The 24,137-nt window shown below is 54.2% G+C and overlaps 1 protein-coding gene across 8 annotated transcripts in view; it reads left to right on the top strand.

Annotated features, from left to right (window-relative positions):
- Positions 1-6,577: 6,577 nt before the first annotated feature.
- Positions 6,578-24,137, top strand: part of COL13A1 (collagen type XIII alpha 1 chain) — an 83,616-nt gene continuing 66,056 nt past the window's right edge. For 6 of the 8 annotated variants that reach the window (XM_059170054.1, XM_059170049.1, XM_059170052.1 and 3 more), the window contains exons 1-5: positions 6,578-6,582; positions 11,033-11,059; positions 13,799-13,834; positions 16,255-16,281; positions 18,517-18,648. In XM_059170054.1, coding sequence (XP_059026037.1) covers positions 13,820-13,834; positions 16,255-16,281; positions 18,517-18,648 — 174 coding nt within the window. In that variant the 5' untranslated portion in view covers positions 6,578-6,582; positions 11,033-11,059; positions 13,799-13,819. The remainder of the gene's footprint in view (positions 6,583-11,032; positions 11,060-13,798; positions 13,835-16,254; positions 16,282-18,516; positions 18,649-24,137) is intronic. The other 2 variants (XM_059170051.1, XM_059170055.1) reach the window with 2 other exon arrangements.

The following is a 24,137-nucleotide window of genomic DNA, read 5'->3' as shown; positions in this document are numbered from 1 at the left end:
CCCAGCCTCCGCTGAGGGTGAGCAGGCTAGACTGGGCTAACCCAGACACTTCCTGCCCACCACTTAGCCCTCCAGGCCCCCTTGCTCCCAGGGCTGCTATGGCTAAGGGGACATGGGCGACTGGTGACCATCCCTGGTCTGAACTGTTATCCATCCTGCCTGGGCCTGGGCAGGTCCCCACGCTCCTCTCCTCCCTGCCTATAGGAGCCCTCCCAGCACCCTCCAGCTACTTCCCGGGGCCTGAGGACTGCTGCCCCGGGGGATAGAGCCTATGGGGGTTTGGGGTGGAGGCAACTGCAGTTCTTCCTTGGGAAACAGATCCCCCATCCCTTGGTGTCTTCATCTGTGGGCTTTCCCCCTTGGTCTGCTCAACCCTCACCCCTTCTTAGCTGGGCCTGGGGTGGGTTCCTATGTAGAACTGGAGCCATCTGGAGAATGGTGGAGACCCAAGGAAACTGGGGGTCACATTAGGAAGGAGACGGGGAGAAGAAGCACTGGGGAGGCAGCCGACAGAGAGCCCAAGTGGCAGGCAAGGCATGGATCCTGTTCTCGTCCCTCTACCCTCTGCCTGTCCCCAGGCACTCACCGAAGAAGATGGGTCCCCGAAAAGGGACAGGCTCCAGACTGGAGGGAAGGGTTTGCCAAGGGAAGAATGCTCTAGAAACCCCTGGAGCTGGCCTGAGGCCCCTCCAGGGATGAAGTCCACCTCTGTGGTGTCTGCAGGAACTTAAGACTCCATCTCTGCTGTGCCCTAAGTTTAGACTAGTTCACCCGATAAGTCAGAAAAGGACCCTCATGCTTCTCCTACTTGCTTCCCCATGTCTTGGCCCCCAAGTAGCTCTAGTTCCAAGATGACTAATAGGTTCCATCTCACTTGCCATTTCCTGCTGATTTATAGTGGCTGTGTTGGAAAGAATGATGAAACCTTGTCAAGTCTCATTGGGGAAAGACTAGCTGTGATTGATTAGCAATGTCTGCAATGAGTGCAGAATGAGAGCATGTGGTGTGTGTGATTTTAACTGCTGCCCACTCCTCTCAGGACGTGTTACTCTCCACCAGTCACACTGGAAAGGTCTGTGGATGTCTTGCGGCCAAGAGACATCATCATGGGACAGATCTAAGCTGCACTGTGTTGGGAAATGATTAACAGATGGCTCTTGGCGGGGGGTGGGGCAGGTCTACTTTGTAGCTTTTGCCAATTTCTGTGGTGTGAGTACTCTCATAATGGCCAATTTCCAGCTGCCAATGCAGAGTCACTGAACATGGAGCTGGAAAGAGATGCGTACAGTTGGCTTTCTCAAGACTATAGGATGAGCTGGCTTCTGGCATACCACTGTCTGAGTAGTTGTGTATTTATTCCTCAGAAATGTAAAACCCCCTCCCCACTTTAGCACTCTGCCAATGATAGCCTACTCTGGGAAGAGGACTAGACTAGGATTCAGGATCACTTACCCGCCATGAACCATAGGCAAGTACATCCCTTCCGAGCTCATTGTCCTCATCTGCAAAATGGGAGTTGGGTTGTGGTGAAGCTCAATGAATATTCTGTAGGTCATAAAGTAGGATTTGTCAGGCACGCTCCCAGAGCATCACGTCTAGGGGGCCTGCCCAGAAATCGGCCTTGGCCCTCCCTTGAAAGCCAGTGCTCCTGCCATGGGGCTGGAAGGGAGAAGGGCTTCTTTTTCTCTTGGATGTCAACCTCAAAAGACCGAGGCTGCCTGGGAGCTCCTTCAGTTTCCCTTAACAGGCCATATCACACTTGTCACTGATGAGTTTCTTAAGATTTTTGTTTGTTTGTTTGTTTGTTTTGGTTTTTAAAAATTTATTTATTTATTTGACAGACAGAGATCACAAGATCATAAGCAGGCAGAGAGGCAGGCAGAGAGAGAGGAAGGGAAGCAGGCTCTCTGCTGAGCAGAGAGCCAGATGCGGGGCTTGATCCCAGGACCCTGAGATCATGACCTGAGCCGAAGGCAGAGGCTTAACCCACTGAGCCACCCAGGCGCCCCTCTTAAGATTGTTTTTGAAGCTACTTGTGTTTCTGTCCTTTATCATTCCTTAAGTCAGAAGTGGTTCCATGTACTTCCCATGTACGCACATTCTTCAAACTTCAGGGAGCCCACAGTCCCAGAAGGCTGGGCCACGCTGCATTCATACTCCGTGGCATCAGGCAGATCTGGGTTCAAGTGCCAGCTCGGGCATGCGTGAGCTGTGGACTGTGAACATATGTCTTAAACTCTTCCTGGGCCAGAGCATTTTCATCCGTAGAATGGGAATAATAATAATGAATAATAATAATAATAAAGCTACTTCACTGGGTTGTTGGGTGGATGGAGTGACATAAAATACCTAAAGTTCTTTGCATCATTCCAGGCACAGAATAAATGCTCAATATAAGAATTATTATTTTTCCTAACAAGGACTTGAGTGGAGGTAGAACAGGCCAACCTATAGAAGAATGGGATCCCCAAAGCTGGCGAACTACAAGGTTGAGTGAAGACTGGGGCTTCAATGTAGGGACCCAGGACTGTAGGCGCACAGGGAACTCCCAGGAAGGACTGGTCCTATTAGTCTGGGGCAGGGTTTCTCACCCTCATCAGGGTGAACATTTGGGGTCACCTCATTTTTTTTGTAAGAAGCTGCCTGTGCTTCTTGGGACATTCAGCAGCGTCCCTGATCTCTACCTACCGGAAACTGGAAGAAGCCTCCCTGTTGTAATAATCAAGAAGTTTTCTAAAGATTGCCAACGAACTATCCCCTAGAGTGCAAAATTGCCTCTGCTTGAGAAACCCGGCTCCAGCAGACACAGTGACCAGCACTGTTGGTCTCCCCAGCTCCAAGGAGAGCCTGGAAGCAAAGTATTTGTCCTGGCAGAATGGGTGGGTCGGCACGTGGCAGAGGCAAGGGCAGGTGGTCAGCTGCGGGTGGCTGGCAACAGGCAGCAGGAGGCGTGGGTTGAGGCTAGGACCCCAGCTGCCAGGAGATCTGCTGTCAAGAAGGGTCAGATCTTGGCTCATATGACGTGGAACCTGGGCACACCCTGTGGCTCTCTGCTTCCCCCTCCAGGACCAGGAGAGGATCCAGGGTCAGGGCAGAGCCAAACCCTCAGAGGAGGGGGAAGATCCTTACCTGTCCCCATTAGAAGCATATGAGGTTGAAGGCCAGGCCTCCCCTCCCATCCCTCATGACTTTCATGACCTCTAGCTCAAGAGCACAGGCTTCTCGGTAAGAGAGACCCGGTTCAAGTCCAGGCTGTGCTGTGTGGAAATTCAGCCTAAAAAAAACCACACACGCACACATAAAAGCCAGACACCACCACTTAAGACAAGGAGATCACCTTAGGCTGGTCGCTTAGCCTCTAAGCCTCAGGTTCCTCGTGTATGTCGTGAGGATGTCAGTGGCCGCCTCACATAGCTGTTGTAAGCATTAAGTGTGTATTCTAAGTGTGCTCAGCAGGATGCATGGCACATAGTAGGCACTCAGTAAATGTTGTTGATTGAATGGATACGTCCTCCTGCGGCAAACCTGTCTCCCTAAACCCTTTTGTTCATTTCAGTTCTCTTCTCTGGAATGTCTCCAGCTTTCTAAGTAGGAGACTACTGCCTTACCAAGGGGAGGAGATGAATTATTTATCTCTGTATCACTAGAGCTTAGCCTGGGGCCTGGTAGGTATTAGGTGCTTAAATAATAAAGTTTTGCCTCCTCGAAGGGCAACGATTGTGCCTTATCCCTCTCCACATAGCCACAGTCCAGCACAGTGAATGACACATGGCAGGCAATTGTCAAATGTTTGTTGAATGAATGAATGAATGAATGAATAAATGAACATACAAAAAATGGTTGAAGAAAGGCACATCCCAGAACACTACCTCAGGATTCTTCTTAGAAGCCCATTCCTACATATCCATTCAAGAGGAATGTTGCCGTTTACCTGAAGGAGGTCAGCCAGACCCTGAAGAGGATAGTGGCATCCTCACTGAGGTAGTAGGTGACAGATATCCGGCAGAACCTCTGCTGTGGACCCTGCCCCGGGGGCCTCACTGCAGATGCTCTGCTCATCCCCAGGGCACTGCCACAGTTGGTCAGGCCCAGGGGTGGAGTCAGGTGTCTTCCTCCTCCCTCTGGCTATGACAGTATGGGTGTGGGCTTGGTAGGAAGACCCAGAGCTTGGTAGGAAGACCCAGAGCTAGGAAGACCAATCAGGAGCCCTGGGTTCTGCTCCCGTCCCTATGCCCACCTACAGAGTGACTGTATGTCACTCTCCAGGCTCTGTCACTCTCCGTACAATCAGGACTTGGTATTGCCTTGTTGTGCGCCTATCCTTCGGTGTCTGGTTGTGGGATAGGTCAGTCAGTGGCCACGTTACTGAGGATGGCCAAGTGGCCACACAGGAGACCCAGCTGTAACTTCAAGGCCCTCGTGGACTTCACAAGCCACCTTTCAGCTGCTGGGCATGGAATAGGTATGCTTCTAATGGGGAAGCATAGGTAATGGGAACAGCATTAGGTGATGTCCAGTGCTGGAGAGGGGACAGGACAGCAGTTAGGTTTTCCAAGGGCCTGACGATTTTCCAGGGGAACACTTAAAGTCTGGGTAGGGGGTGTGGTGGCCTGGAAGAGACTGACACAGCCAAATTATAACCAAGAGATGGAAGGATCTAGAGAGAGAAGACAGGTTGAAAAACTGGGCATGCAGGTGAGGAAGAAGTGTGGAGAGGGGGCAGATCTGTGAGCAGCTTGGGGGTAGGTGTGGAGAGAGGCACTGTAGTGAAGGGCCTAGGGACCGTAGCTCAGATTTTCTGTGCCTTGGTGTCTTCATCTACAAAGTGGGTATATAACAGAACCTTTCCCCAAATGCGAAACACATCGAATCATGCCGAGCATCTAATAAGGACCATGGATGATAGAAAAACCCTTGAAATCTCCAGTAGAAGTTCTGTTCTGCCCACTCTGGGGTGGACCCAACAAAGAGCTCTCTTGGGAGCCGGCTAAGTGCCAGAGTCCCGGGTCAGCGGCCTGGCTGCTTCCAGCATACACACACACAGCAGTGGGGGCTAACAGCAGGCTGGGCCATTGCCGAAGCAAGGCTCTGTCACCAGAGATTCCTCCAGAGCCTGCGGTCCTGGCAGCTGGGGTCCCGGCAGGCGCGGACGGTGCAGGATGCCTGCTCTCCATGTGGCTCAACCATCCCAAACACGCCGCGCACTGAACTTTGGCACCAGCCTGCTTCCCACGAGATCGCTTCCCTTAGCCAGGAGGTCCGGACTTTCTGGTCGGACTGGCCCCTCCGGCAAGCTGCACTCAGGGGATATTTTCGGATTCTGGGTGACACCGCCTTGCCCCTCCATCTAATAGGTCCCAGATGCTCCCCTCTTCCCGCCATCCCCCTCCCTCTGGCTGTTCGGCAACCATGCCGAGCTGCCCCGGGGCCTCCCCACCCAGTCACTACTCCTCTTGACTTATTATTTTTGTAATTTAAAACATTTTGTTCCCCCTTAACGTGACAGCTTGACAGGGGCCAGCATGAAAGAGGCTGTTTCCTCCTGGCTGGACAGGAGAAGCAGGCAGATGGAGGCAGAGAGAAGGAGGCCGGCTTGGGGAATGCGAGGGGGGAACAGAAGGAGCCTTTCTTGGCGGAGCATGAAAGAAACAACAGGAGTAGCAGCTGTGTTAACGTAGCCAGGTCCCTAGGGCCCCCCCCCCCTCCCCGGCAGACACACCAGGCAGGCCCAGCTGGGAATCCCACTGGCCCTGGGGGTTTCATGACTCACGTTGGTGCCGAAATGCCTTCAGTTCACCGTCCGGCAGCGGCTCCTTCTCCCCCTTCCCTCCGCACCCATCCTCCTGCCCCCTTCCTGGAACACAGGAATTTGTGATTCTTGGCTGTCAGGGTCAATGAGATGGGGCTAATGCTGAAGGCTTCCAGGGGACGGGGGATGGGGGCAGGGTGGACAGAAGCAGGAGAGAAGAAAGAGAGAGGCACAGAGGGAGGGGACCACTGGGCACAGGAGGCCAGGGAGGAGGAGGGTGTGGGCAGCAGACCCAGGAGGGGAGAAACGCCCGACTCATGGTTTAACAGAAACCAGGACAGGCCAGATAGACATGAGGCGGGGAAGCCAGTGAGGAATGTTCTCCCGAGCTGCTTGCTTCCTGCTCGTTCTCCGGGCACTTGACGGAAGCATGGAGAGGACAGCAAGCAAGCTCGTAACCCTCGTCTCCTGAGGTTCTGTCACACCCTCGATGTTTTGCAATGTCGCCTCGGTTTCCAGGGCCCTGTGTTCTGCAAAGCAACTGTGTCCCCGGGGTTGAGGCGGGCCCCAAGGAGCCCATCTTCTGGGATGGGAAGTTAGGGCCCCGCTGGGGCCCAGACCTCTGGATTTCTCATCCAATAATGAAAATATGGAGATGAAATAGAGGGGGAGAGATTATATTGGGGAAGGCGGGCCAGGAAAATACAAACGTCGCAGACCAGATGGAAACCCCCAGCCAAAGGCTTTTTGGACACTGCTTCTGAGGCGGCTCTGCCTGTCCTCCCAGTGTGACACTGACCCTGGCATTTTCTCTGTCTCTTTCAGGACCTCCTGTAAGTAACTCCGGCCACATTCCAGGCTTGCACATCTCAAAGGCCTCGCTCCCTGCTGGTAACCGGGCCCTGGGAGGGGGGACTGACAGCTGGGCCCACCGTCTTCCAGGGGAGCCCCTGTACTGTCCGTATGCACCGGAGTGTGCAGGATCCCTTGATGGAGATGGAGGCCTCCATTTCGCTTTTTAACCACCACCACTGCACCTCTCCAGGGCCCTACAATGGCTGCCCCCAGGCCCAGCTGGTCCCAATTTCAATCTGAAAGGCAGGCTTGCCCCATTGTTAGGCCGCTCCTTGGTCCCCAGAGGAAGCAATTGGACTCAAAGAAGCTCCAGGTATGAGAAAGAAGAAAGATAATCTGTACTCAGCCCTGGTCCTGAGAGGTCTCCTGGTCTTTCAGGAAACAGGTCAGCGCGTGGCTCTGCGTGGACTGCTTCCTAGGACCTGCTGTGCACGCTGCCTTGTATGTGGGCCGCTCCCTTCTGGCCAACTTAGGTGGTTAGCAGGTGGTCGTTGTCGGTGGTGGTGGTATTTTGATGGGACAGATCAGTTTCAGTGGGCAGACAGTGCGAGACAGCACAGATCACTGCGGGTCTGGCTCCTTCCCCTGGCGTCACCCTAAGGCCCAGGGCGGGGCCAGGAGCCCAGTTGCTTCCAGAGAACCTGAGAAGAGCCCAAGGAGACTGTCTCCCTGAAGTAATAGATCCAGAGAATAGGAGCACGTCTTCTTTGAGGACTGCATTTGATACCCCAACAAAAGGCCCAGAGGTTTCTGGGGTAGCTGGGGATTGGAGCTGAAAGGGAGGAGACCCCACCCCAGATCTTTGTCAAGTTTCCTGGCCTTGCTCAGAGCCGCCTGTGCACGGTCGGTCCTCTCTCCCTCTGTCCTTCGAGAACAGCCAGCCCTGTTTGCTGTCAGACCATTATTTACTATCCCGTCTAGTCCTGAAAAGGCACGCTGAGCCCACACCGCCCATCCTGCCCAGCTCTCTGACTGCCGGCTTACGGAGAGAGGAAAATTGTGTCAGTCCCCACAAGCGGGGGCGTGATTCATCATGGCGTGTTGTAGATGTCAGATCTCAATTCCTGTCATCAATCTTCCAAAATAAACTCTGCCATAGGAAATTTCAACAGACCACCTGCTGGAAATGGGCCGCTTTTCCCCTTCTTTCTTGACAAAGCCCAAAAGAGTCCTCAGTTCCCCACTCCTAGAAGCTCCCCCAGAATACCCCACCCCCCCGGCACCCCACCTCCACCCCTGCAACCAGGCTGGGGCCAACCTGCCAGCATCAGGTCAGCTTGGGGTCCCTGCCTTGCCAGGAATGTAGCTTTCTGAGAGCATCAGCAAGCCTCACCTCCAGACAGCTTCTGGCCAGAGAAGGTGCTGCTGGCCCTAGGGGCTATGCAGTGGGGAAGGATATGGGCATCCCTCAGTCCCTGTCTGCCTGGTCCCCACCTGAACTGGGAGCAAGGGGCAGGAGCCGAGGTAGCTTCCGGACACAGCCTTTGGGTGTGACCTGCACCTTCACCCTATCCTGGTTGAAGCCACATGGAGGAAATGGGAAGCTGGCCAGGGTGGGGGTCACCTCCTAGCCCTGTTCTATCTGCTTCATATCATGCTGTTGGAGGGAAGGAAGAATGCTGTTGAGGAGGCAGCTGTTGAGGAATAGAGAGATGGCAGCTGGTGGCAGTTCCTGTCACCACCCTCTGAGTGTCTCTTGGGAGAACCCCTCCTGGCGTAACTCTGTACTCCAGTTGGAAGACCCAGGTCCCCAAGGACACAGGATGGCCACTGCCTAGAGAACACAACCAAGGAGGATGGATTTAAGTAGCTACAGGAATCATTTAGACAGTAGAAAAATCATAGGCACCACCTCCCGGTGCACCACCTCGTGCCCATGGCACACATTGCTAATGAATCAGGAGGCTTCTTAACATAATGCTTTGCTCAGTCGCTCCCAGTCCGTTGGAGTCGGCACATTGGAGCTGACATCTGCAGGCCACGCCTGCTATAGATTTCAGAGAACTTCTTAGTGGGAGCTGTGAGGCTGAAACAGAGGGTAGTGGGAAGTAGGGAGGTCTCTTTCCCTGGAGGAATACAGGGAAATATATGATCTCCAGCTGCCACCCTGGCTGAAGGTGGTCCTTGCTGAAATCCTAGCTAGCACTTACAAAGTGTCAGGCACTGTTGTGTTTGCATAGTGATTGCAAGCATGGGCTGTGCAGCCAGATGCCTGCGTCCAAATCCTGGTTCTGCCACTTCGAGCTAGGCCCTATGTCACCTAGGGCAAGTTGCTTTACCTTTCTGTGCCTCAGTTTCCTCATCTGTAAAATGGGGTGAGTTATAGTGTTTGCCTCTTCTAGGAGTTGTGAGGAATATATATGCATGTATATATGTATATTTACATATACACACACAAGTGTGTGTTAGAACGTATTTCCAGTTACAATATGCTAACTCATTTAAATCCTAGATGATCCACAAAGATTCTGGTAAGCCTTTTAATTTTAAGGAGGGAATGATTATTCTGCAGGTTTTTATTAATTCATTTATTATTTCATCTATTTCTACCCAACTTATTCTAAAAAAAATACTCTGGGTGATTTACAAATGAGATATGGAAACAATGGAGGAGGGTGGAGAGCAGAGGCAGAAAAGCAAAGGGATTCAGAGCTGATGACATGACAACATCTTATGCAAAACAAACCACTAACCGGGCTCCGAGCTCCCTGGTGGCCAGAGCAAAGAGGAAAGCAGAGTTGTTCAAGTCAGGCTGTAGGAAATTAGGAGCATCCTTGGCACTTGAGTGAAACACAGATGTTCCTGATACTGACACCTGAGAGAAGTCCCTCCCATGTACAGATGAGGTAGGACGAGTAGGTGGTGGGTGCACAGGAGCAGTAGTAACCTGTCCCTTTGGTCCCTATTCAGGGTAGACCCACTGCGTGGGGTTGGAAACCCTCAGTAGGCCCGTTCCCTTCCCTGGGATGTGAAGGAGGTGGCTGGCCCACGTCTCGACCACTCCCTGGTGGCATCAGGATCAGGCAGCGTAAAAGTGGCAGGAAGTGGGTACTGGCTCAGTGCTAAAGCTCTGGGTTAAAGAGTCTCTTTGGTGTCTGAGCGGTCTTCCCCGGGGGCCTAGCAGAAAAGGAGGCTGACTTCCCAGATCCAGAGCATCTGCCCTCAAGTTCATTCATTCACAAATAGGAACAAAGAACCGACCAAGAGCTCAGCACTCTGCAGGCACCGGAGACACACTCATGAACAATGCAGAAAAAATCCCTGCCTTGGGAGGTTACGTTTTAGTGCCGTGGGGGCAAAATCAAGCAGAGTGAAGAGATGGGGACGTGTCCTGTGCCCGTAAGAGCCATTCCCCAGCAACCTCCAAGGACTCCCTGGCAGGGCCTGACCTCAGTTCTCTGTGGGTGAAGCACTGCACCACCTCCTCCGGGATGCCCTCAGGAACAAGGGCCAGAGTGGGTGACTTATTCCTGGTGCTTCCTGGGTCTGCCTGAGCAGCCCAACAGCACATGGACTTACCTTCCAGGGAGCACCCCGGGGCTCATGCTTGGTCCTGCCTTGGCTTCGCAGGAAGAGCAGGATATCTGGAAGGAGAAAAACCACATCTGGTAGCAAAATCTCCGCAGGGAGAAACCAAGGCCAGCTGCACACGCCTCCTGCCAAGGCTCTTCTCCAGTAACCATAATAGCTAGCATTTATTTAGCACTTGCTGTATGCCAGCCATTTTGTGGCCACCCTCTTGTAGCAGATCCATCTGGAAATTGAGTGCTGGAACGAAAAAGCCCCGAGTCTCTTGGGATTTGCTTGGTTCCTGAGTCACCCGCTCTGCATGTTGGTCCGGTAATGATTATTAGCTCTGAGACACATTTTGTGGAAGGTCTTCTTCTTTCCAATGGGATTTCAGATCATTACATGGAGCGTTTAGTCTGTGCCCAGGGTTGGGCTGGGCAGGAGAACTAGAGTAATGGGGGAAGGGCTGAAAGGCACTGCGTGGTCAGGGAAGACAGATTTCTAGAGCCACGGGGCCAGGAAAGAGTGGTAGGATACCACCCTGGCCAAGGCAGAAAGGCTTAAAGAGAAGAGGCGTCAGTAAGCCCCACAGCCTTAATGATCCTTGAATCATGAGGGACAGAGACACGAGAGGGGACATTCTTGTCTTTGTTTTGCTTGCACCTTCCCTGGGGTGCAAGGGAATGGAGGAGACCCCCATTAACTGCTTTTCTGAATGAATGAATGAATAAATGAACGAATGCTAAAACTGAAAGGAAGCTTAGTGATCAAGGTCCTGCCTTCATTTTGTTCATAAAATAACAGAGGCTTCTAGAGCACAAGGGACTTCAGGCCACACAGCTGATTGGGCAATGTGGAATGCTCAAGTCTTACTACCTTGACCTTCATAAACCCCGCTCTTTCCTCCCTTTATTTCAGGGTCCCGCTGGAAGACCTGGCATCCCGGTAAGTAGCTTTCATTTCTTCCTTCCTTTGTATCTCTCTCTTCTGCTCTCCTCACACCAAAGGGCTGGCTAGGCTTGGTGGCTGCTTTCCTTCAAGTGTGTCTGGGTGAGAGGGCTCTCTCCAGCACCTCTAACCTACAGCCAAGGGTGAAGCTCCTGGGTAGCCCTCCCGGGGTCCCTGGCAGGTGGATGACCACATGCGGGCCCTTCTGAGTCTGGATGGACTTGACCTCTAGACTGAAGGCTCTCTAATGGGGGCTGTAAGGGGAGGCAGCCCACTGGCCTTAATGGCTATTCTCCTGCATACAGGCATAGCTTAAGACCACTTCCCCTCTTTTGTCCTATGACCTCCAGTAGAAGGAGACTCAAAAACTTTGTCCCGTCCCCCCCCCCCCCCAGTTACCATTTCTGAATGCTAGACAGGCTGAGCCAAGTAACTGTGGGGATTTTGGATTCAAAGTAGAAGTAATACTGACAGCCAACCCTTACTGACCCTTGTCCAGGCTAGGCACTCTGCCCCTCACTCTTCATGTTTTTGATTTGTTCGACAACTCAGTGAAATGGCCATTAAAACTCATACCCATTTTATAGATGAGGATACTGAGACTCAGAGAGGTAGAATACCTCGTCCAACTGTCCAAGCTTCCGATGAGACCTGTGGGGGCCATGTTGTCACATAAATTTCATACCTCTGTTTCCTGCAGTCCATGCTTGATGTTTGAGAAGTCTTTTAAGTCTTCAGAGACATGGCTCTGTGGGATGTAGCCTAGGGCATAGATGCCTTGAGTGCTGGATACCACCGTCTCTGGGATGGCTTGGGGAGTCGGGCGAGATGCAGTAGGCAACCCGAGGGCAGAGGCGAGCTGCCCTCCCTGCGCCAACCATCGGCTTCCAGATCCTTCTATGCATCCCAGTTCCTCTTCTTTTCGACATGAATCACACTGTGACCCCTTGACTAATCTAGCAGCTTCTAGAATTCATGTCCAACAGTGACTTTCTTAATGAAATGCATGTGGGAGGGTGTTTAGCTTTGAAATTGGAAACTCTCCCAGTAAGCACCAAGCCCCGGAGCAAAGGAAGACGGGCGGTTCGGTCCCATGAAATCCAAGGAGGGGAAAGATCAGATGACTGGGGAGAACGTGGGCAGACTTTGTTTTTTCTGACAACGTCCACCTTTAAAAAGCATTTGGGGGCAATTCACTGAGCCGGGGCTGCCGCGCAGAGTTCCCAGTCTCTGGCCCTTCCATGCCTGTCCCTAACCAGAGCATTTTATGGCCAGGACTGCAAAGACCATTAGTTTTTTAAAAAGAGATGGACAGAAAGCAAAACGCACATCCTGCAATATCATTCAAAAGCTCCAGAGTGAGTGGGCCGAGGGGGAGTCACAGCCAGCGCGCGGCAGGCCTGGTGTCCTCAGCAGGAAGGGTGGACAGCCGCTTGTGCTTCCACATGGGGGAACCTCGGAGGGACCCACAAAAAGACCTGCTGCTGCCGGCCCCTTGTGAAATGCAAAAAGGATGAAGTACAAACACGCTTGCACATTTCACTTGCCCACAGCTAGGCTGGGCTCACGGCATGTAGACCTCGATTATGCAACATGGCCCAGGTGCCAAGCCCTGAGAGAAGGCCTTCTAGGGGCACCATCGCCTGCCATCCTCCCAGCAGCCCCTTGAGAGAGACACAGGTGCTCAGGGAGGTACAGAAGGAGAACCAGTCTTCTCACCAACGCTGCCCCCCCCCACTCTTGGGCGAAGGGTAAACGATCTACTAGAGACACCACACACCTGTGTGCCTAAGACCCTAATTTCAGAGTGCTTGCTGTTCTCGGGTATACCCACATACATGCTGAGATGCTAAACTGTCCCTCAAGGTGTGTTGTCTCAGTTGGGGGGGTCAGCAGACGCAGAATTGCCCAGAAGCGCCCACACCCTTCAGGGGAACTGACAAGCCCAGCTCTCTCCTGCCCAGGAAGCCGTGACAGACACCATCTGATTTGGGGCCCCCATTACTTTATGTCCTTCTAGACTCCTAGCAAACCCCACGCCCCACCCCAGCTTTTATGATGTCTGCACACTTATGATTGCAAAAAAATGTTTTCTACCAAAAGGGAGAGGAACAAAACTTACTAAGCAGATTTCCAGAGTGAGAAGAGGTAACTCCTGGCTATGAAACAAAGTACGTCCCTCCAAGCAGCTGAAACTTGGGGTGTGGCTCTATCCACGTGGCTCACTGCCCTTCTGGTCGGTGCCGGGGTGGCCGAGAGGAGGGCAGGGAGAAGGACTCTGTCGCAGCCTTCTCAGACAGAGGGCCTGGGGACACGGCCCTGCTCCTCAGCTCTGGCCAAATAGACCACTCCCCTGTCACATGGGTCAACCACTCATTCTGCTCTGTGCCTTGGAGTTGAGCGGGACAAAGATATAGCACATCCTGCCCATAGCCAGACTCAACTGTGACAGCAGAAGTGTAAAAGAGAAAGGGCCTTGGACGAATCAGGAAACACATAGGTAAACGGAGGTTCAGGCTGGGGACCAGACTCCTACGTTAGTGCACTTTCCACAGCACTGTTCTGAGTGTGGACGGTGATAGGGGTGGCTGCTTGCCTAACTGTCCTTAGGGACTGAGTAGGCATCATCTTAAGTGCTCATGCAAAGCAGGTCTTGAGTGCACAGCTAGCCCATGGGGTCCTTCACATGCTGGCCTGTCTCCAGCCACATCTAACTGTTTCTGCCTCCTTCATCAGGGGGACAAAGGTGCCATTGGGATGCCTGGACGTGTGGTGAGTTGGCGCATTTCTCTCCGCTTGCTTCTTCGTGCCGGCCTGTCTTCCGATCCATAGCAACCTCCCCGGCCCCAAGGAGGGGGTCAGACCTCTGTCTTCCCCCACCCAAGTCAGCTTCAGAGAGGGGCAGGAGGAAAGAAGGGAAGAAATTTTTTTCCCCATCCTTTGGCTCCTGCTGTATGACTTCACTCTCCAGATAGCTGCCACAGCAGAGGAAAAACGCAGGCAGTAGTACTGATAAAGTTCTTTGTCGATCACCCAAGCCCAAGCCCCTCCTGACATCAGCAGGACTCCCCCCTGACTCTGCCCCCCACCCCATCCCCAGGCTGGCAGCTCACCCTTAGATTTCCAGCTGCTCTGCCACTAACCACCCCAGCAGGAGCGGCACCAGATGGTAAGAAATGTAGCCTCAAGTTGCCCTACGGAAGCCGCAACGGGGCCGCCTTCCAGAGGCGCCTTCCCTTGGACAGAGAAGAGAAGCTGGTGGGGACAGGGCTGGCTCCCAGATGGTGCCCCCAAGTCCTCCCCAGGTGGCTGGGAGTGAGCCACTGAATGTTTCCTACTGAAAACTCAAGATGAAGAAAGGGAAGCAGGAATGTTCTACAGGGAGGGTAGAGCTCAGAAATGGGAAGGCTGACCGTAGGCCTCGGGGTCCCAGCGCCAGGTTTGTCCCCGGTGGCTGCTAACCTCCAAGGGGCTAGAAGGGGCAGCTCCGGCACTGAGGGCAGCCCAGGTGGGTGGTGGCCACACGCCAGCCTCACCAGTCCCGAGCGAGTCTAGGATGTGCCCAAGCTACGCTTCCCATCTACCCCCACCTCCCCACCAGCCTCAACCTCCACCCTGGCTCCCTCAGGCACCCCCGCACCCGACTCCCTTCCCATGCCCCCATGCCATCCTTCTGTGCCACTCACATACCTTGCCTCATGACCTCGCCTCCTCACGGGTCGGCCTTAGGCCTGGGTCTGGCATCCTTGCGGGAGTTTGCTTGCCTGGTGTGAGCTGGTGCTTGGAGGAAAAGCCTCCAAATCACAGCTAACGCCCAAGAGTGCTCACTCTGCACTGGGCCTTGTGTCGAGAGCCCCACTTGCGTCAGCTCATTTGGTCCCAAGAGATGCCTGAGGCAGGCACAATCTCCGCCCCCATTGTTCAGATGAGAAAACTGAGGCTCAGGTGTAAAGAGTCTTTCCCAGGGTCCTGCCTGACCCTGTCCCTCTGCTTCAGTTCTCTCATGCCATGCGTGGGCCTGAGGCAGGCCAGTTCTCTGCCGGAGCCCTTCAGGAGCACATTGAGACTCAGTTTACCTACATTGTGGGGGGTGGAGTTGGGACTTGAACCCAAGCCAACTGTCTGATGCCGAGATCCTGGCTCCCAACAGGTGGGCTTCAGGACCTTACACTCTGAGTTCTGCAGCCAGCCCTCCCCGCTCCTGCCCTCCTTCTTGGGCCCTTGTGGACCTGTGTCCCCAGGAAGCGCCCACCTGAGTTCTGAGCCTCAGGGGTAGGGGCAAGAGGGAAGGCCACAGGAGGCTGTTTTCCAACCACTTGGGGGTTTCCATGTGCCAATGGACCCATTTGGCTACCCAGTAGGAGTCCTGGCCTGAGCCACCTGATAAGGAGAGGGGGTTGGGGGTGTGAAGTGCCTGATTTCCCCCCAGCACAGCCAGGCGCTTCGGTGGGTTAGGGTAGATCGGAGCTGTCTCTCCACTCCTCACTATGGTTACAGGGGTTCTTAGCGACTGCCCAGTTTCCTCTGCATCCCAGACCCATCCTCCCTCCTCCCAGATGTCTGTGTCCTGCCATCTGTCTTCTATATTCCTTTATTCCCTCTCCCGACATCTTGCCTGGCCAGCCCTGATGGCTTCTTGCACGTGTAGTTTGGCAAAATTGTATGCTTGGTGCCCATTAGGACCTTCAAACCAACTAAACTCCATGTCACAACACAGTCCTTGGGCAAGGTCCCCCTCATGCCCACTCCCCCCAAACCACTGCCTCCTCAAGTGACCCCATCAGCAGGGGACGTGGCTTCTCATGGCTTCTCAGGGTGACTTTCTGACCTGGATAGGTCAGTCTCTCTCTCTCTTTCTCTGTCTCTCTCTCTCTCTCTCTCTCTCACACACACACACACACACACACACACAGAGACAAGTCTCCTGCCACTGTTTCTCTCTGCCATCTGGAACGACTGGCTGGGGCCAGACCCCGGGGGTGAGGCAGAAGCGATCCATGCACTGTGCCTGTCGGACGCCAGACTTGTCATGTGTCAGCATCGATGTTTTGTTTTGTTTCTTACTTTTCAGCGATTCCTTTTGTTTGGTCGTTGTGCCTTTAACACAGATTCCTGCGTGTGCCTCTCTCTCACCCCTTCTCTTTTCTCTCCCCTCTCTCTCCTCCACCCTGTGTTGCATGCCGCTGCCCCAGGGAGTAAAGGGCCAACCAGGCGAGAAGGTGAGTCCTCACTTTGTCCTCCATCCTTCCGCCCCAGTCTCTTCCCCTTGGACCCCTGGGGGGGGGCTTCCAGAGGCCCCCATCTCAGTCCCCCTCTCCCCAGCATGCAGGCCCTAGCCCTCTGCCCTCACGGGCTCTCCCAGCCCGGCATCCAGGCCCCTGACTCCCAGCTAAGGACCCAGCTTCCCTCCGGCATGGGTCTCCCCACACGCCAAGGCTAACTGTGGCCTCGCCGTCCCCCTTCCCCAAGGCAAGGGGATCTCGACGGCTGTTTGGGGCAGCTGGCTCTAGTCCTTCCCCAGCCCACGGCTGGTGCCCTCAGACATAGAGATTCTCTTCGTGCTACCCCAGAGAGTCTCCCAGGGGCATAGAGCACAGCCCCCTCCAAAGCCAGAAGCCCAAGGGACCGTTCTGGAACATTAGCCCTGGTGGATCCTGAGGGATCAGGGAGCAACACATCTAACCAGTTCACTTTACAGAGAAGGAAACTGAGGCCCAGAGTAGGGATGGGGCTTGCTGAAGGTCCCACAACAATAATGACAAGCAGGGGTGGGAAGCCAGACCTCTTGATGCCCAGCTCAGTACTTCTTTGTCTGTCCCTTGCAGTGTGTGTTTTCGAGAGTCTGTCCGTCTCCAAAATAATGACAATGGCAGCAAAACATTAGCAGCTACGATGCACTAAGCACAAACCTCCAAGTGCAGAGGTATTTTGCCTCTGTTCTCCCAGCTAACCCGGACACAGCCCTTCCAAGGAGGCTTTAATATTCTCATTCACATGAGAGCACAGAGAGGCAGCTTCACAGACCCAAGATCACACAGCAGCAAGTGACAGAGCTGGAGATGAGCCCCAGCCTCACAGGGTCCCCTCCTGGGGTTCCACGCTGCCGGGAGAAAGATGAGGACCATGGTCAATGGTGTAGAGAGTGTAGAGACGTAGGGACAATTGCAAACACTTCCAGCCCCTTCATGCCTCAGGCGTTCTTTTAAGCACTTTACAACATTATCTCATGAAACTTTCACACCGGTCCCAGGAGACAGGTTCTATTCTCCCTCTCGCCTGCATTACAGATAAGAAACCAAGGCAGAAGGAAGTTAAGCAGCCCAAGGTGAAAAGCTGGGAGAGAGCAGAGCCAGGCTTCAAACCCGGGGTTCTGGCTCCTAACATGACACTACTCTGCCTTGTGTAACAATTACTGTATCCTTGCCGCGGTCTGAACAGTTAGGATCTGAGCTCACTGCTCACCTGGGCGTGAGGCATGACAGTCACGAATGCATTTAGGTCCTTTGCTTGGAAAGGTAGCAGAACAGAGGATGGATGTGGACTGGGAAAGGTTCTGTGACTTGTCTGCCAGAGCAGGGCCTGGGAGGGAGGCCCTGGGCATTTCCTCTCCCAGGAAGGGGCGGTTCCTGGTGTGGAGAAGCAGCCGGCCGTCCCTGCAGCAGGGCACAGCCTGGATCCTTCTGCCAGGGCATCATCTCTGCCCCGCTCTGCATCCCCTATACCTTCATCTTTCTGTCACCCTCCCTGCCCCCAGCTCCCATGCATGTGCGTGTGTGCACACGCGTGCGCACATGCGCGCACACACACACACGGGTGTTACATCCTCTTGGGGCTGAAAATTCTGGCTCTCTGTGTCACATCAGGACTAGGAGCTCCGAGGCCACTTCCATCTGCGGGCTCAGGGCCGTGGGACCCACACAGCAAGCGTGGACTTATCCCCACCTCTGTTATCAGCAACACCACCCATGGGGCAGCCACGCTCACCTGTTGCAGGGGCGGGCGCCACAATGGGCATCCGGGGGCTGGGGTGCGGACAAAGGCTTCAGGGGCTCTGAGGCTAGGGTGGGGCTGGGCAATTGGGAAGGAGCGGGGCAGGGCCTGGGGGAGGCCTCTGGGGTCTGAGCGGCATAGCTGAGCTGTGTGCCCTTCCCCTCCCCGTGCTGCCTCCCGTGCTGCCTTTGCTCATCCCTGTGCTGAATTCCTTCTTCCCTCTTCTGCCGGGGTCCTACCTGCCCTCTGTCTTCTGTCCCACATCTCATGCTACCACTCACCTCTCCTCCCTCTTCCTCCGGCCTCTCGCTGCCCTTCTCACTCCCTCCTGGATGCTCCGTTTGCCCCTGTGTCTCCTCTGGTCCTCCACTTCCCTCCACACCTCCCCCCTCCTGGCCCCCTCTGACTTCCTGGCCCCTGGCTGGGCACCCCATCCCACCCCGCTCCCCTTCCCCACCTGCCAGCTCCTTTCTTTCCCTCCTCCTTTGCCCAACGCCCACTCCGGGCCCCTGTCCCTCTCCCTCTCCCCTCTCTGGCTCCCACAGGGGGCCCCAGGAGATGCCGGCGTGTCCATCATCGGCCCCCGAGGCCCCCCAGTAAGTGGCTTTTGCTCTTCTTCAGGGTGGGGGTGCTGGGCCAGGGAATGACAAGGGTTTGGGTGGAGGGGGAACGAGTCCCAGCTCTGCCTCTGGGCCTGCTGGCCACCGCCTGTGATGTGGTCAACCAGGCCAGGCCTGCCTAAATATACCTAAATTACAACCTCTCGGGAGGGCTCGCAAGGGCCACCCTTTGGCCAGGAAGCCACAGCTGTGAGGTGACCCTATTGCTTACAGGCAGTGGAGAAAATGCTCACTGCTCCCCAGACGGCTGCTCCAGCTTTCTAGGGGGATGGGCCTTGTTTTCAGAAGCCCGTGGAGCAGACGCCCAGCAGATACCCAGTGTTCAGATCCACTGCCCCAAATGCCCACTCCTGGTCTCAGCAGAGGCCTCACCCACCACTCATCCTGAAAGGCCCCTTTCTGTGCAACCTGCTGAGTCCTGGTTCTTACTCGCTTCTACCCACTGGCCGAGGGCTCAGGGACATCGGAGGCTTCCCCTCTGACATGTTTCCTCAGGGACCAAAGGGGGACAGGGTGATGATGTGGGAAGACACTGTGACTGTGGGAAGGAAAGCCCAAAGCACAGGGCATCGGGGCAATCACCGAATGTCAGGGTAAAAAAACCCTCAGCAATGGTCTAGCACAACCCCCTCAGAAGGCAAAATAGGCCCAGCGAGGGGCCAGGGGCCCACACATAGAGGCTGAGACAGGAATCGAACCCAAGACGCTTGGCACCCAGGGCTTCCCCCATAGATCAGGCCACCATCTCCATGCTCCACTGTGCACTTTTCCTGTCCTGCCTGCACAGTGAGAGGGTGAGGGAAGCAGAGGGCTAGCCTCTGGGAGTCTGAGGCTAACCCAGCCTGCCCCTTCCCCTGCCTTCACCAGAGGGAGCCGGTGGCAAGCCAGAGCATCTCCTACCCATGGTCTAGGGAGCGGGGTCGGAGAGCAGATTGCTAAATCCTGTCCACAGGAGGCTTGGCCAACCAGGGCTGCTGGGAGGTGGGGGGCAGGTCAGAGAGGGGAGCCAAAGGGCAGAGCTAGGAAGCAGGGCTGGCAGACTGGGCAGGGGCCGAGGCTGGAGGCAGAGTTGGAAAGGTCCTGGGCTGCAGAGACCTGGCTTCCTGGGCAAGATTCCCTCTGGCTTGGACCCCAGCGATGATGTTCAAGGACTGACCCTTGGCATAGAATTTGTGGCAGGCAGCATCCCAAGACGGCTGCACACTGTAACTTACCCGATTCTCCCAAGAAGCCCACCGGTATGTACTGTTATCACCTGAGAAAATCTGGGCGCAGAGAGGCCGAGGAGCTAGCCCAGGGTCACTCCCTTGAGGGTGGCCGCCTGGGGATTAAGGTGCTCAGCCTGGGCCTCGGGGCTCCCTGCTATGACACATGGGCAGGCTTTGGGGTAACCGGCATCATCCGGGCCTCTGGGCTCATGTGGCCATTGCTCGGATGGGCTGTAAGCTTCCGTGTGCATCAGAGGAGCTGCCACGCGCACGCCCTGGGCCCAGCAGCTCCTGCCAAAGGTGGCACTCAGCCCGGGGGCCCCTAGGAGGTGAGAAGGTCACCGAGAAAGCCAGTCCCCAGGTTCTGATGGCCGGGACCAAGCCAGGGCAGGCCTGTGAGGTGGACCGAAGAGTAACAGAATACGGGCCCTACCCCTTGGCCAGCACCCCGGCCTGCCTCCCAGTCTCATCTCAGATCCCCCTGGGTCAGTCACTCCAGTCCTCTGACACCCTTTTGGCAGTGTCACGCCAACGAGTTACAGAAACGTTGTTGAAAAGGCCCCCCTTCTGAGAACACGCTCGGGGGCAGGGGTCTGCTTCAGATCCCCTGGCTTCTAGATCAGTGCACGTGATGAGGAACCGTACCCTGCCCAGGATTTGCCTCTAGTGGCGAAAAGTAGCTTCTCTTCAGGTAACACAGATAAATTCCATCCCGTGGGCACCTACCCTGTCCTAGGGCCTGTGCTGAGAGAGCCCGCCTATGCCGAGATCCCGCCTATGCCCAGGCCTCTGTCAGTCCTCCCGACAAGGTGATGGGGCAGGCCTGCCAGCCCATCTCCCAGAGAAGGAGACAGAGTTTCACAACGCACCTGAGACCGCTCAGCAGCTCAGGGCTAGACCCTGGGCTGGGCCAGCTTTGCTTCCTGCCGCTCTCGAGGCAACCCTTTCTTCCATGTTTCAAGCTCTACTCTTTTAAAGGGATATTTACCTTCAGGAGAAGAAACGGTTCTCCGTGTGGGTGCAGCCTTGGTGGTAGGTACCAGGAGGTATAGTACCAGGAGGCTTAACCATGCCCGCCCCCTTCCCCTTTCACCTGTGTGGGTGCCCACACCCAGATGACTGGACCTTTCTGAGTCCTCACTGGAGACCAGAGCAAGCACGTCAGCTCCTCCCGGGAAGCCATCCAGAGCTGGTGAGAGCAGGGGGGCAGGGGAAGACAAAGGGAACGTTCATCATAAAGGGGAGACGCCAAGTAGGCAAGCCCTCTGTAGGGCCGAGGATTATGGGGAACGTGTGGCTTTCCACTCAGCTAGAAAGGGCTCAGAATAAATGCTCCTAATAAGAACCAGCCTTGTCACCCTCAAGGGCCACCTGCCTCCTCTCTTGGAGCTTCTTCCTAAATAGTCGGACCCAAGGGGGAGCCAGCTGGGAACTTTGGAAAAGGACGGTTTACATTCCAATGAGCAAGATGCTGGAATGGGGTGCCCCATTACAGCGAGGGGGAGGCCGGGACTCTGGCTGGCCCAGCGGACACCGAGCAGGTCATCTGCCAGGCTAGGAGATACCCTCCCCATCTCAAGGGGAGCCCACTCCCTCCCTGAGCCCCTCAGCTTGTCTTCAGGGGCCAGGAGGGAGCTCTCAGGGCTCTGAGGAACTCTCAGCCCTCACTCACAAGGAGATACCCCAGGCTGGATCCATACACCCACTGAGGGTTTCTTTGCTTATTCAGATCATTAATATTTATTAGGCACCAACTGGAGGCTAGGTGCTGAGTAGACAGTGAAAATCTGACCCACCCTGCTTGTCCCTGCTCAGAGAGACCAGGAAGCCCATCTTGATTAGGGTACAGACCGTGCTCAGCCATGATGGCTAGGGAGCAGTGCCCACGTGGCGGAGGCACCTGCCTTAGGGTGGGGGCAGACAGAGAAGGCTTCCAGGAAAGGGAGGATTAAGTAAATGGTGATCAGGGAAGAACAGAGGTTCCCAGGTTATTTGAGGCCGGGGAGGAGCCCCCCATCCCCACCCCCCAGGGAAAACAGGTTCTTATAAACTGCCAGGAAACAGGGAAAGTGCTTTGCATAGTAGAGCAAGGGCAGGCTAGCGAGGGGAGCAGGGCCTGGTGGAGAAAGACCAGGACAGGGTCTTCAGGAGTCGGGACTCTATCCTGAGGGCCGCGGAGAGCCTTGCAGTGTTCAGCTGAGGATGGACGTGATCAGATGTGCAGTCTGAAAAGATGTCCTGTCCCTCCCTGCTCCGGCATGGAACGTGTTTAGAAGCAGCTGCAGGTGGGGGGCTGGCTGGGAGACGTTTGCAATAATCAAGGGCTGGGCTGGTGGCACCTTTTGGAGGTGGAATTGGCTGATTCACTAACGACAGAAGTGAGGATTGAGAAAGAAGGAGTTCAAGGTGACTCCACGTTTCTGACTTGAGTAACCAAGTGGACGGTGGTAGCATTCTCCAGATAGGGGAGAGGATTTTGCTGGGGAAGATGAGTTTAACCAGAAAGTGAGTGATGAACTTGAGATGTCCTTGTCACGTCCAAAGGGAGATGTTGCCCCTCCACCCCGTTTGTTGCTGGAGGTCAGAGCTGGAGCTGGCTCACCGGGTTCGTAAGAGCAGATCACACACACCCCCTCCCAACTCTGTGCTCAGTGGCATCACGTTGATAGCTTAAAATCAGCCATGGTGGGAGGTATATTTACACCACAGAGATTAGCAAATGCTGTACAAAGCAGGGCTCTTCTCTTCCACTCCCTGTCACCTCAGCCAACAATTAAATACTGACCAGCACGGGGTTTTGTTTGAAAGATAGTCAGCCTTGACGTGGAGTGGGAGGCCTGCTCTGGGCAGATACAGGACTGACCCTCTTTCAGGGGTCAGAAAGAAGGAAAGGGAGACTTAAGCTTCTGTCTGCCTATGTGGATTTACCCCACACAAATCGCAAGTAGGAGTAGACATTGGGGTTCACTTCCAAAAAGCAGGGATCCACGTGGCTCCCTCTCCGCCCTGGCCTTGAATTAAGGGAAGAGATTTGGAAAGAAATGTAAAGTTTGTGTCCCTTGTTCTTACATGGAAGGACATAGTATTAATCCATTACTAATTTACAAATAAATTTATAATCCATAATTTTAATACGATCCTAATTCCAGTGAAATTTTTATGGGGGTTGGGAGTCCAACAGAATAATGTTCATTTCGTTTGGGGAGAAAAAAGTAAACTTTCATAAGGATGTTAGGAAAATTCTGAAAAAAAGAGTAAGGGGAATAGGGCAGGAGAGGACTGGTTGTTCTACTAGATATCCAGTGTATTATAAAAACAGAGCAGTTAAATAGAACAAAATGGGGAGGCCAGAAATACAGCCAAATGCATCTGGGAAGTTAGTCCCTGGTAAAAGTTTCATTTCACAGTAGGAAGAGGAAAATAGATTGTTTAGGAGATGATGCTGGGCTAGGGGACAAGTCATTTACTAAAAGGTAAAGCGAAAGAAAAAAAAAAAAAAGATGAATCTGTACCTCACTTGTTATACCAGAATAAATACCAAATGGATGAAATACTTAGAAGTAAAACACGATGGGACGCCTGGGTGGTTCAGTTGGTTAAGCGGCTGCCTTTGACTCAGGTCATGATCCTAGGGCCCTGGGATCGAGTCCCACATTGGGCTCCTTGCTCAGCAGGAAGCCTGCTTCTGCCTCTGCCTGCTACTCTGTCTGCCTGTGCTCACTCTCTCTGACAAAAGAAAAAAAAAAATGTTTTAGAAGTAAAACACGAAACTAAAATACAAGGACAAAGTGTGAGCAGACATTTATGAAGTCCGCACTGGGGAGGTCCCCTAGAAACATGGCCATAGAGAAAGATTGATAAGTTTGTCCGCCCAAATGCAAAACTTCCATCGGGCGGGAAATACAGCTTGAAAAAGACAAATGCCGGGTTGGAAGGAATATTGGCGATGCACGTGGTCTCAAAGAGTTAGCGTCCTTGACGAAGAGCTGCCCTTGGGTCAATGGGAAACAAACAAGTGAGGGGAAATTGACAGGAACACAAGCGGGCAGTTCACCGATAAATGACCCGCCTGTAAACACTGCGAGAGAGGTCCAGCTTCAGCGTGTAATTGAAGAGATGTAGATTAAAATCCAGTTCCAGGCCTCCCCGGGTGCCTTACCCAGCCCAGCATCTCCATAAAGTAGAGCCCCGGTTTCCATTTGGTCAATGACAACATTTTTCCCAAGGTCCCGAAAAAGCCTTGGTTAGCCCCGGATT

Source organism: Mustela lutreola, chromosome 4 (assembly GCF_030435805.1).
Source record: "Mustela lutreola isolate mMusLut2 chromosome 4, mMusLut2.pri, whole genome shotgun sequence".
Taxonomy (NCBI): domain Eukaryota; kingdom Metazoa; phylum Chordata; class Mammalia; order Carnivora; family Mustelidae; genus Mustela; species Mustela lutreola.
The sequence above is the reverse complement of the archived record's forward strand: the minus strand, read 5'-3'. Positions and strand labels throughout refer to the sequence as shown.